This window comes from Typopeltis vanoorti, chromosome 15, assembly GCF_054136105.1.
Source record: "Typopeltis vanoorti isolate ZY-2024b chromosome 15, IOZ_Tvanoo_1.0, whole genome shotgun sequence".
NCBI classification, from domain to species: Eukaryota; Metazoa; Arthropoda; class Arachnida; order Uropygi; family Thelyphonidae; genus Typopeltis; species Typopeltis vanoorti.
In genome coordinates, this window is record NC_143563.1 from 55,675,637 (window position 1) to 55,690,164 (window position 14,528).

The 14,528-nt window shown below is 36.0% G+C and overlaps 1 protein-coding gene across 4 annotated transcripts in view; it reads right to left on the bottom strand.

Annotated features, from left to right (window-relative positions):
* The window catches only part of Cul1 (cullin 1), a 371,162-nt gene that overhangs the window by 82,711 nt on the left and 273,923 nt on the right, over positions 1-14,528 (bottom strand). For all 4 annotated transcript variants that reach the window (XM_090405682.1, XM_090405683.1, XM_090405681.1 and 1 more), the window contains one exon: positions 9,705-9,825. In XM_090405682.1, coding sequence (XP_090261808.1) covers positions 9,705-9,825 — 121 coding nt within the window. The remainder of the gene's footprint in view (positions 1-9,704; positions 9,826-14,528) is intronic.

Consider the following 14,528-nt stretch of genomic DNA (forward strand, 5'->3'; position numbering starts at 1 on the left):
TAGAGTAAATAATTCTGGGTAGAATTATTTAACTGTCGAGGTACCAGGAAAGAACCATATAAAAGAACAGAGGAAGATGAGTTAGAAGTTCTCAAGTGTTGCAAGAGACTGACTTTTGCATGTTCCTTTTGGATGGATGCAAATGGAAAGGTGGCAAAATATTCTGGAGGTTGTTGAAGTTTAGGAATGGAGGAAAGCGTGCTGTAAAAGGAGTTAGAGATGATAAAGGTGACATGAAAATGGGAGAAAAAGATATCCTTGAAGTATAGAGTAATTACTTTGAAAAACTGCTAAATGAAACAAGCAGTGATGACAGCACAGTGGTAAAAAAACACTGACCAGGCATGCAGTCAGGAATACATATCAATACTTGAAGTAGAAAAGCCATCAAAGGCTTAAAATGTAGAAAGGCAGCAGGAGTAGAGATATTCGACAAGAAATGCTGAAGTATGGTGGTATAACAGTCTTACAGTGGCTGTATTGCATAGTTCAGAAAGCCTGGACAGAGGGACGAATTCCCGATGATTGGAGTAGAGCTCTCATAGTACCCATATATAAAAAGGGAAATAAAGCTGAATGTGAGAATTACAGAGGTATTTCCCTACTAGGTGTCCCTGGCAAGATCTATGCAAGTTTACTTGAGACACGGTTGAGAAGAATTGTGGAAGAAAAGCTGGGTGAAGAACAAGCTGGATTCAGGCCAAATACAGGCTGTCAGGATCAGATCTTCACTTTACGACAAATAGTCGAGAAAGCATGAGAATATAACAAAGATCTGTATTTAAGTTTTGTCGATTTGGAAGAGGCATATGACAAGGTGCCAAGAGAGAAGCTATTCAATACACTACAGTTATATGGTGTCAATGGGGCGTTACATCAAGCAATACTTAGTCTTTATTTGAGTTGTAAGTCAGCAGTTAGAATTGAAGTACAGGAAGATGGTTTAATGTTAAATCTGGTGTGAGACAAGGATGTACATTATCCCCTCTGTTATTCATTATCTATATGGATCACATTATGAAAGAAAGTGATATTCAACATGATATCGAAATTGGAGATGATGTTAATATCAGCTCTTTGCTTTATGCAGATGATGTTATACTTCTAAATAAATCTGCTACAAGTCCGCAAGATTCTCTTACTAAATTGAATAACTGTTGTAATAGATATGGTATGAAGGTCAGCAATAAAAAGACAATGAAAATAGGCAGAATCATTGAAAATGTCAACTGTTTTGTGAATGGAGAACCTGTGGAACAAGTAAAACATTTCAGCTACTTAGGCACGATTTTTAGTGAAGATGGCAAATTAAATATGGAAATAGACAATAGAATCAACAAAGCTGGTATGGTGGGAAGTCAATTGAATAAATTAATATCGAATAAGAGAGAAATTAGTCGGAACACTAAATCAGCTGTATACAAGACAGTGTTCAAACCAGTTTTAACTTATGGATCTGAGAGCTGGGTCAGAAGTAAAACACTTGACCAAAGACTAGAGACCACAGATATGAGTCCTGAGAAAGATTATAGGCGTGAACAGATGGCATCAATGGCAATATCATATTAAAAACAAGGATATTAGCAAAGAACTTAACATTGTCAGCATCCAGGAATGCGATAGCTGAGCTAATCTCAGGTGGTATGGTCACTTAAACAGAACAGGCGAAGAAAGATTAGCAAAACAAGTGTTCTCTGCCAGGTTGGCAGCAAAACGACCCAGAGGAAGACCACGATATAGGTGGATTGATACGATACAAAGTGCCTTAGATGACAGAAATATAAGATCTGATAATGTTGGAGTCTTGACAAGTAATACAAATTTGGAGGAAAATTGTAGATAGAAAGTTAGTAACGATGTAATTTTTTTCATGTAGTACTATCATATCATGTACACCCCCTTGAGGATACATGGCAGGAATTTGATGATTATGCAAATGGAACATGCAAAAGTTAGCAATGCTAATATGATTGTTCAACTTGAGTCACTGTTCATGATTCTTAATGAAAAGAAAGAGTAAGATAAGAAAATGATGCAACATAAAGTGATGGGTTTGCAAAATAACTTGACTGGAGAGTGGTTGACTGACAGGTATCAGAAAGTGACATAAGTGGTGCTAAGTTCAAGAGAAGGGTAACTAGCGGTGTACCACATAGTTCGGTACTTGGGCCATTGTTTAACATGTACATTAATGATAATGGGGGGGGGGGTGTCTTCGTTGTGATAAGGACTGTAGCTCATAAAATTGCTGCAGGAATTCTATATTTAAGGGAACAGACTTATTGTATGGGCAAATAACTAAATGTTAGATCAATGCTGCCACATATTGGCTATGTATTTTTAAGAGAGAACATACGTTATAAGCAGAGTATTATATTAACAGAAATTTGTTGGAAGTATTCTATCAAGCAAGGCTTCTTCACATGTTCTTAAGGAAATTAACAATGTGCACAGTATAATAATTAAATAAATTTACTTAGTTCTGATATTTCATCAAAGTTAAATACCAAAGACAATAAATAAGTGGGATAATTTTAGGACTACAGGCCCCTCCTGTATTTCTCCTGTTCATTCTCAGTTACCATTGGTCTCTTGACTTTTTTTCTATATGTTATGCATTGAACTCTAACTTTGTGTTCCACTTCAAGTATCCACCCTGTAGATCTCAACACTAACTGGATTCAAGTCATCCAATCAGTAGCAGGCTTCCTCCTCTCCTATCCTGTCTATCCTTTCTAAAAATGCTATACCCTTTACACTTGATATCAGTTATTTTCACTATATTATTTAAGGAAATTACAACGCACTCGGATATACATTAAAATAAATTTTAATATATTTCTATATTTCGGCAACGTCACGTTGCCATTTTCAAGAACTTAAGTACAAGACAAGTGCACGCAGGCACAACAAAACAATAAGTGAGGAAGAAGCATGAAGCTATTATTTCTCCTAAAGTCAGGATGGTGCCCTCTAGCAGGCAATGTTGGTATTCTTGGGCGATTGGGCTGAAGGTCTTCTGATGTAGGTTTCCCAAATTTGAGGAAGTCTCATGCAGCCAAATTTGTTGAGGTTTGGATCGTTTCTTAGGGCTGAAGCTGATTCTATGAAAAGCCTTTCATATCTGTATTTGCTACGGTGTATTATCCTGGCTTTCTTCCAATGTATTCTATGGCAGGTATCCAAGCGCATGGTCAGCAAGACCAGAGTGGCTGTATTGGTGAAACCGGATGTAGTCCTTGTGTTCTGAAATTCTGATATTTGCTGTCCTACCTGTTTGGCCAAAGTAGGACAGCTTAAAGCTGCAAGGGACCTGGTATACACCAGGTAGGTCTGGGGGGGGTCTTTAGTTGAGTGGGTATGGGATGCCAATTTTTTTTATTAAACTAAAGACCAACCTCCCCCCTAGACCTACCTGGTGTATACCAGGTCCGCTGCAGCTGTAAGCTGTCCTACTTTGGCCAAACAGGTAGGAGACAGCAAATATCAGAATTTCAGAACACAAGGACTACATCCGGTTTCACCAATACAGCCACTCTGGTCTTACTGACCATGCGCTGGATACCTGCCATAGAATACGGTGGAAGAAAGCCAGGATAATACACTGTAGCAAATACAGAAATGAAAGGCTTTTCATAGAATCAGCTTCAGCCCAAAGAAACAATCCAAACCTCAACAAATTTGGCTGCATGAGACTTCCTCTGATGTAGGGAAACCTACATCAGAAGACTTCCAGCCCAATCGCCCAAGAATACCAACATAGCCCGCTAGAGAGCACCATCAGGACTTTAGGAGAAATAATAGCTTCATACTTCTTCCTCACTTATTGTTTTGTTGTGCCTGCATGCATGTGTCTTGTACTTAAGTTCTTGAAAATGGCAACGTGACGCTGCCGAAATATAGAAATATATTAAAATTTATTTTAATATATATCCGAGTACGTTGTAATTTCCTTATATAATATAGTGAAAATGCATAACCAACGTCTAAGCCTTTCCACGAGAATTTGATATCAGTTAGTATGTTTATGATAGCCCAGTCTCACTAATTCCTACAATCTGAGGTACCAAGGCAACAAACTCTACCCCTTTTGCTTTTGATATTTCTAGCATTTGTGTACATACATGCAAAGCTATATGGATTTTTTTTTTAATGACCTTGAGCTGTTGTGAGACAACTTCCTTAATCAGCATGTGGCAGAAGGAACTCAAGGTCTGAGATTGTTACAGAGAGAGAGGACTGCAGTTAAAGACGTGACTATTCTCCCTCCAGTTGATAGTGAATATGCAGTTCTACTCACTTAGGAAGTGAGTTTTTCATACATTTATGAAAATTCCATTCAGAAAAGGTTACATGCTAAACTACAACGCAGGAAATTATAACCAACTGAGGGGTATGCTGGATTCTGCATCATAGTATCGGTTGTTGGATTGGAAGGATATTGGCAATATTTGAAAAATATTTAATTATGTAATATCAGAATGTATCCTTAGAGTTTCAAGAGTAAATAGAGTAGAGAGAAATGGATGTGTAATCTTATCAAGCAAGAGATTTGTAAGAAAAGGATGATCTAGGAGGAATACCACATTCATAAGGATGAAGTTCATTATAGAAATTATAAGCAGGAGGCCAAAAGAGTCAACTGTTTGTATGAAAAGAAATTGGCTCTGTAAACTAAAGACAACGCCAAAGAATTCTACCAATATGCTGCAAGTAAAAGAAAGAATGAATACGAAAGAATAACTACTGCATGCAGATGGTGCGAGGGTAACAGATGCAGAAGAGGCTGTTCAACAAATGAGTGTCCATCTAAAAGCTCTCAACCTGGTGTACACAACATTGCACTCACTGCTACCTCTTCACTGAATGTTCAGGTGTATGAGGAGGAGGTATTAGAGATATTGCACAAATGAATAAGAATTCAGCAATAAGGACTGATAGGATATTAGCACAGATGCTAGAAGTGTTCAGCTGAACTGGCTATTCCTCTGATCAGGCCATATAATTGGGTACACGACAATTAGGCAATGGTCAACTGGGCGATAGCCAGGTGGGCGACCGTCATGTGGGTGACAGAAACTTACAAATTTTTGCATGCTTAGCAGCCATACAATTTGGCGGATTTTTTTTGTAAATATTGATAAATTATATATAAATATGGTTAGGACTTATGAGGTATGAGTTACGAACCATGAGTTATTTCCACATAATTGAAAAAAAAAAAAAAAAAAAATAATAATAATAATAATCCAGACCTAACGACCTAAGCTAGCCTGTGTGGATTTGCCTCCGATATTCTAATTTTCGATAAATTTAAAAATTTTACTTTTTCGAAGAACTATATCATATATCAAAATTTGTAGGATCATTTAAGAAAGAGATGGTTAAAAAGAGTGGTCTGAAAATGATTTAAAAATGAAAAAGGTATTATTGCACAATATTAAAATAACGAAAAAATAGTTTTTTAATTTATTAATATTTGTAATTAACAAACATATTTACATGTTACATATATACATTTAAACAAAACAGTATATGAAATTCAAAACAAAATTTTTATTTTAAATTTATTAATTCATATTATAGTTATATGCAATACTACATAAATATTCTATTATATTTTCCCTATCGTAATTTATAACTTTTTTTCAAAATTCTTTGTCAGCTTCATCGTAACATGTATGTTTGTGCTGATGTTGATAACCTGCTACTGCTCTTTCATAATCAACATCATATTTTTTTAAATTTTTTGTAGTCCATTTATAAAAATCCATAAATTTGGATGACTTGTGCTGCAGCCAAAACTCAATTGCAATTTTCGATAACAGACTTCTGCAAAATTATTTATCCCATCGCTTCCATTTGTAGTTCTTTGGTACTAGTGGTACACTGGTGTTACTAAATTTTTAAAATAGATATGAAGGTATTAACAGTTTGGGAAACACTGATGTAGAGCAATATAGGCAAATATCAGAATGGGAAATAGATAATGAGACTTTGTACCTATGATGACACAAAAGAGCCTCCATGGCTCAGTCAGTACAGACAAAGCCCTTTGGTTGGAAAGACCTGGGTTCAATCCCCATCCATGATGTTAGGTCTATCTGGTCTCTTTCGACTAAAGGTGAGTTAGGCAGTCTCATATGGAGGTAGAGGGTTTTTTTCCACCAGAAAACTCAGGTTTTTTTGTCCCTCGAACCAAGCAAACCAGATCCATGAATAGACTGACATCATTAAAATAAAGGCCAGTCTACTAAAATATGAACTGTTAGAATGGGTAAATAATACTCATGCACAGGCACATTAATCTGGTACAGTTTGTTAATCTTTCATGACATGACTGTCACAAGGATATTAATTTTTGTCATATAATCTACCTGTATCTGTGTGCTGCACAGGCAGATTAGTATTTTAGGGAACAAGCTGATTTTTGTAATTTCTGCAACCTTATTTCCCTTGATTCCAACATGCTTGAGAGCAAACACAGGTAAACATTTTCCTTATGTTGTCTGAAAAAGCAGAAAACCCACTAGATTTTGAACCATTTGTGTAGATTGCTACAAAAGGAGCATCAGTCCTCGACTTATAACATATACAACTTGCAACAACTCATGCTTACAATGGCTATATCATTAACACCTTCACCAAATACTATCCCCATCCTTCAACCCATGGATCAAGGAGTTATTGGTGTCTTTAAGATTTATTAAAAACTGCTTTTGATTAGGCTACTACTGCTGCTACAGAGGGTGGAGACTTCTGGAATGTGATATGATATTCTGCAAATGCAGTATGGAGAGAGGGGTGACAGAAGGGTGTAGGAGTGGTATTTGAGAGAAGCTGCTGAATATATATATTCACAAAAGACAATGCTACATAAGATACTGGTGACAAGATGGTACTGTTAGCTAATGAGTTGGAGGTTGACGATAAAAATGTAGAGACTATTTGTTGGAAGCTGTTGAAGAAGTAAACCTTATAGAGATAGAAGCTTGGAAAGTAGCAGAAGGAGAGAGAGAGAGAGAAAGAGAGAAAAACAGAAACAAAGAAGAAGCCATGAATCCCCAAAAAAAGTTCATAGTGAAAAATTTGGCAGAGGCTTTTGCCTATGTTGAGGAGATGGGATCCCAACAGGGAGATTTAGCAAGGTAGACAGAATGATGCAAGCTGCAAATGCTCTACAGTATAGAGAAATTTACACAGAAAAGAAAAGTAAGCCTATTAACTAAGTTAGACAATATAGAAAATTTTTAAAGTAACCCACTATATCACCTCATCCCCTGAAGATGAGGTGATAACCCTAGATCTTCCACAAGTTATGCATCTGGTGAACCATCCTAAGAACACTTTGTTGCAATTTCTGTATTTTAAGAATTTGTTCATGACAGCTATCCCTGCTTCTTCTCATGAACTGTCCAAATAATAAAGCAGAAGCTTTGAAGAATTACTCTTACTCCATGTGTTTCCTGCTGATAATTTTACCAGTGTCAGCGTGGTTAGCCTAGAGGCTAAATGCATCACAACCATATGTCTGAGGAAGGAGTGTTCTAGGTTCAATCCTCATCGACGATGTGAGGAGCTTAAGGATCTTTCTCAGCCTTAGCCAAATTAGCTGATCTTGGGTGTGGACAGTTTATCTGGGGTTTTTCATCCTGCAAGCAGGCAAACCAGCCCAGTGAACACACACAGTCTACAGTCATAGGATATAGTACTTAATCTCTCATTAGGAGGGTCAAGGAACAGGGGAACCCCCACATGAATTTTTAAAAAAATTTATCAGTAAGTGCACAGAAACACTGACACTCGTGTTTCATTATTTGTTACAGTATAGTAGGGTATACCCAAATTTTAGGTTGGAATTTGTAGATTGTATTAGTTCATTATAAACAAAGAGTAAACTTAGTTTTAAGAAAAAAATATAAAAAATCTACATATTTCAGTATTCAAATATGTTAATTGTTAATACATCCATATGGTTCATACAGTGATTTTTTCATCATAGCTTTTCAGCTTGCAACAGGGTCACCTGAACAGAACCTCATCATGAGTCGAGGATACCGAATCCTTTAAAAAAATACACTGGTTTCCATAAATTAAGGAACAAAGAATCATGATAACTCAAAAACTGTACAATAAATTTTTACGCAATTCTGTGAAAAACAGTATGATATGAGATGTGCAAGAAATACAAAAATTATAAATACATAGTTTAATTCAGTAACAATTAGATACATAAAGAAACTGATCAAAAACAAGCAGTCAAAATGAGATTATCAACATGCATCAGTAAGGATGTGTGGTCATCCCTCAGAGCAATACAGTACACACAACGTTTTATACTGTTTATAATGGTGTCCAGAAGCTCAGTTGGTATTAACCGATGCTCCTGCAAAGCTCTCCTAAGTCCCTCAAGATTTCTGGGAGCAGGGCTGATTGCAGTAACACCTAGCCAGAGCATCCCAGACATACTCAATAGCATTAAGGTCTGGAGATCTGGTTGGCTGGTCCATACATATGATTTCTTAAGGATATTGGTCCCCGAGCTTTGCTCGTGGACCGATATCCTCAAGGGCATATGGACAAACATAGGGATCCATGACCTTGTCTCTATAAGAGGGTGCTTTCACAGTTCTGCTAGGAAGCAGATACAAGTCAGTATGTCTGCCCAACAAGATGTCTCCCCAAACCATCATGCTACCTCCATAAGTGTCCCTGGTTCTCTCCAGATCTGAGCACTCCTGATACGGCTTTGTAGAGCAAATTAGGACTCATCTGTAAATAATACTGTCCCCCCATTGTTCTTGGGTCCAGCTGACATGGAGCATGGCCTATTTCAAACATTCTCTTGTGGCATCGAGGATAGGAGCACAGACTACTAGTTACCTATTATACAAACCATTTTAGTGAAGCCAAAAATGGTCTGTATAATAGGTAACTATTATATTAAATGCAAGGCCAGATCAAAGCTGATTTGGGGGTAACACTCCATTTCAAACAGTTAATCGGAGATATCGGTCACACAATGTGGTTGTAGCCCATGGCCTTCCTTCACTCCAGGATGCTATTTGTGACTGTTGGACTTGGTTCCATAGTCTGTGAGCTACCACCTGACTTTGGCTCTCCTCTAGGTCTTACAACAGCTCCTCACCTGAATTAATCTGTTAAATGATGACTTGCACCCCATATCCAAGAATTATGCTATCACAAAATGTCTTGTTTTCTCACTCCAAACATAAAAGAGAAAACCAGTCCAATTTTATGGCATGGCTCATTTGCCATATTTCTGCTCAAAAAAGATTTCCAAAACAACGAGAAAAAAAAACAAGCATTTTAATCAAGAATGTCAAAATGTGATTAGCTGTCACTTTTAGACATTCCAGTTTTTATCGAACTGACATTGTCAGTTTTGAAACACAGCACATAAGACCTGAATAAGAAACATGTTCAAACAAGACAGAACAGAACAGTGAAGATGAAGAATACCAAAAGCTTCTTCAGGTATTCTTCATCTTCAGTTACTAATGAAGATGAATTCAGTTCAGGATCTTCAGTTACTAATGAAGATCTGAAACTAAAGGATATTCTAAAACATACCTTATCCATGTATCATTTACTTAAATTACTCAAAAGGTCTTGTAGAATGACCCGTCTAAATTCATATTTAAATTTCTATATATTACACTTTTTAGAAATTCATCACTTACAATCAAGTGGTTCATTGGAATTTGTCAAGTGCTTCTTGAACTGTTCATTGAGATCCTTACTTACACCTATATCCTGAAACATCCTTTGCAATTTTGATGTATATTCAAATCCACAGGCTTGCTGAAAATAGAAAAAAGGAGAAAATTAATTTTAATTCGAAAGAATTAAAATATGTTTTATATATGCAATACACAAAATTCGCAAATGAAGGCACAAGGATTTATTTACAATGCCTTCATTGTAAATAAACTCAACACCCAAAGATTATTATGTATTATAAATATTATGTAGGTGTCAGTGAAATAAGTACAAAAATAATGAGACTTAAAAATCTTTCTCAGCATAATCTTAATCCCTTTTACTATAATAAAATTATAGTAAAAGTCTAATAATAAAATTCTTCAACTCATGTAAAACTCTTCAGATTGTTTTTATAATCATTTTTCTGAGCTATGATTTGACCTGTTCATTTTAAAAATGGGTGCTCTTGAGATGCATCTTCATTTAGGAAATAAAATAATCAGAGGTCTGATGAGGTAAGTCATATTTCTTCCTCTGGGAGAAAAAAGACCCAGATCAAGACCAAGATGTAGGTGAATTGATACAGTAAAGTGCCCTAGAAGACAAATAAGATTCAATAATGTTGAAGTCTTGACAGGTAACAGATTGATTTGGAGGAAAATGGTAGATAGGAAATTAGTAATGATGTAAGATTTTCATGTTGTGGTGTCATATCCTGTACACCCCTTGAGAATACATGTCAGGAATTTGATGATAATGATTCCACATAAATTTTAAAAAGTGATACTCCTTCCTGTGTATTGAGCACTTAATACTTCTTCCTCTATACCTTTAGCTATGTTTTACAATGATGCATACATATTACATTTATTAGACTGCTTTTTCCTCTCCTTTAGCTTGCTTGTATACACAACAGAGCTAGTTTGGCCACCAGATTTTGAGATTCCAAATGCTGAGAAAGAACAAAGTCAATTTTGGCTTAAATTAAACAACTTTTTCACTATCTAAATTATATGCATGATATAAAAATTACCATGTTTTTACAAAATCCAAAAATGTTAGCAATACATAAAATGTGGCAATGTTTTTTGCTGTATTGGGAAACAGAACTTCTGTACAAATTATGTGTATTAATCCCCAGTTTCACATATCAGCAAATAAGCTCATTCTGTATATTGAGAGTATGAAATCTCTGAAGATAACTAACCAGAAATAGGCTCATATACACAAAAGCTATCACTTCTAGATCATCTATTCCATTTTTATTATAGAGAAAATAACATTAGTAAGGTTCTTCATAACTGGAAACTTTAACCCTTGGCTGTTCTAAAGGACACTCAATTATCCACACACTTTAGCATATTTAATTTACACTCAACTGACACAAGTGAAGGTACCATTCTTTTAAGCAGAGCTCTTGGTCCTTTAGCTGATATTTGCTACTGGTGATCAGTATTCTTATTTAAACACTATTTTATAGTGAAATATAAAGACTTTTGTCATTATGGATTCAAAATAAATATGTGATGCATTAATACAGAAAACTGAGAAGTATATTAGTAAGTTATCTAATGCTATTTGCTGTTTAAAGTGTACATCAATCATACTATTACTGCTGGACTTCTTAACCATATCAAAAGTAAATAGAACTACAATGCTGTACAATTAAAATTGCACTTGACAAATTACTGATATGTGCAGTAATTTATAAATTACTATTTATTTTGTTTACAGTATATTATGTTCTTCAATTTTTGCTGCTCTTTACTATAAATACTGTTCAGTACTATAGTTCCTTGAGTAAATAACTCAAACCAAAATACATACATATATATGTCTGATATTCAGACATACAGAAAATATGTCTGGTAGTCAGATTATATATAAAAAATATCTGAATATATGGCCCTATGATTACCTGGCACTTAGCAATTCTCCCTAGACCACTTGTTCAAAATAAAAATTACAAAAGTAATAAACCATATAAGGTTAGATATTTAAACAAACATATCAGCTGAAGTCTAATGAATAGAGAGAAAAATATAGAAAAACATATAGAAGAGCTGATGAAAGCTTACACCAGTCATAGGAAGGGAATGCTGAAGCATAATCAAAAACTCAAGAGATGAAAGATAAAAACTAAATCATCATCATCATCAAATTCCTGCCATGTACCCTCAAGGGGTGTACAGGATATGACAGTACTACATGAAAAAATTACATCATTACTAACTTCCTATCTACAATTTTCCTCCAAATCAGTCTGTTACTTGTCAAGACTCCAACATTATCAGATCTTATATTTCTATCATCTAAGGCACTTTGTACCGTATCAATCCACCTATATCTTGGTCTTCCTCTGGGTCGTTTTCCTGCCAACCTGGCAGAGAACACTTGTTTTGCTAATCTTTCCTCTCCCATTCTATTTAAGTGACCATACCATCTGAGATTAGCTCTGCTAACACATTCCTGGATGCTGACAATGTCAAGTTCTTTCCTAATATCCTCATTTTTAATATGATATTGCCATTGATGCCATCTGTTCACGCCTCTAATCTTTCTCAGAACTCTCATATCTGCGGTCTCTAGTCTTTGGTAAAGTGTTTTACTCCTGACCCAGCTCTCAGATCCATAAGTTAAAATTGGTTTGAACACAGTCTTGTATACAGCTAATTTAGTGTTCCGACTAATTTCTTTCTTATTCCATATGAATTTATTCAATTGACTTCCCACGATACCAGCTTTGCTGATTCTGTTGTCTATTTCTATATTTAGTTTACCATCTTCAGTAAAAATTGTGCCTAAGTAGCTGAAATGTTTTACAGGGTGTTCGGGATAAATTTGACATATTTATAATTAATTATATTTTTCCGTAAGTTACATGTATTAACACACACTTCTCTTCATTTAAAAGTTTGGACCCTTCTTCATTCATATACAAGATGTCAGAAAGGATGGATAGCTGGAACCCACCTGAATCATGGAAGAGAATAACTTGTATCATGATGATTCGTGCCCGCCATCAAAATAAGGATATTACGACTGCTGCCCAATGCTCCCTGAATACAGTAAAAACAATCAGGCATGAACTAGAGACTTGCAATGGTGACTACGAGGATGTAGCAAGAAGAAAGATCCCTAGCAGACGATCTGATTGCGTTCGTACAGCAGAATTCCTCGCAAATCTGCAGGAACAGGTGTTGAAGAACCCTGGCATTGGAATTCGGGCTTTGTTCGTGGAGTTGCTAACTGTAGTCAAGTCCTGGATAACAAGGGTAGCCAATGGTAGGCCGTATGTATGGCAGCAGGATTCGGCCCCTTGCCACACCTCTGGGAAAAGTCAAAAATGGTTGTCTGAAAATTTCTACGACTTCACCAGTCCAAATGATTGGCCTCCAAACTCCCCAGACCTTAACCCCATGGATTATTTTGTATGGGGCGCAGTTGAAAAAGACACCAATCGCACTTCCAGTAATACAAAAGCCCAGTTAATGGATAAAATTAAAACAATTTTTGCGGCCCTTCCCAGGGAGACTGTAGCATCAGCTTGTTCGAGGTTCCGAAGCAGAATTGAAGCTGTGATCGATGCTAATGGTGGTTATTTTGAGTAAATCTTGTTGATAGTATTGTAATTAACTCTGCCTGTAATGTTTTTTTGTCAATTCATTAAATTTAATAGATACAAAGAAGATTTTCTTTTTCCTTACGAAACTGTCAAATTTATCCCGAACACCCTGTACTTGTTCCACAGGTTCTCCATTCACAACACAGTTGACATTTTCAATGATTCTGCCTATTTTCATAGTCTTTGTCTTTTTATTGCTGACCTTCATACCATATCTATTACAACAGCTATTCAATTTAGTCAGAGAATCTTGCAGACTTGTAGCGGATTTATTTAGAAGTATAACATCATCTGCATAAAGCAAAGAGCTGACATTAACATCTCCAATTTTGATATCAGGTTTAATACCACATTCCTTCATAATGTGATCCATATAGATAATGAATAACAGAGGGGATAATGTACATCCTTGTCTCACACCAGATTTAACATTAAACCATCTTCCTGTACTTCCTTCAATTCTAACTGCTGACTCACACCTCAAATAAAGACTAAGTATTGCTTGATATAATGCCCCATTGACACCATATAACTGCAGCGTATTGAATAGCTTCTCTCTTGGCACCTTGTCATATGCCTTTTCCAAATCGACAAAACTTAAATACAGATCTTTGTTATATTCTCATGCTTTCTCGACTATTTGTCGTAAAGTGAAGATCTGATCCTGACAGCCTCTATTTGGCCTGAATCCAGCTTGTTCTTCACCAAGCTTTTCTTCCACAATTCTTCTCAACCGTTTCTCAAGTATACTTGCATAGATCTTGCCAGGAACACTCAGTAGGGAAATACCTCTGTAATTCTCACATTCAGTTTTATTTCCCTTTTTATATATGGGTACTATGAGAGCTCTACTCCAATCATCGGGAATTCGTCCCTCTGTCCAGGCTTTCTGAACTATGCAGTGCAGCCACTGTAAGCCTCTTATACCACCATACTTCAGCATTTCTGGTCGAATATCATCTACTCCTGCTGCCTTTCCACATTTCAAGCCTTTGATGGCTTTTTCTACTTCAAGTATGGATATGTATTCCTGACTGCATGCCTGGTCAGTGTTTTTTATCACTGTGCTGTCATCACTGCTTGTTTCATTTAGCAGTTTTTCAAAGTAATTACTCCATACATCAAGGATATCTTTTTCTCCTGTTTTCATTTCACCTTTATCATCTCTAATTCCTTT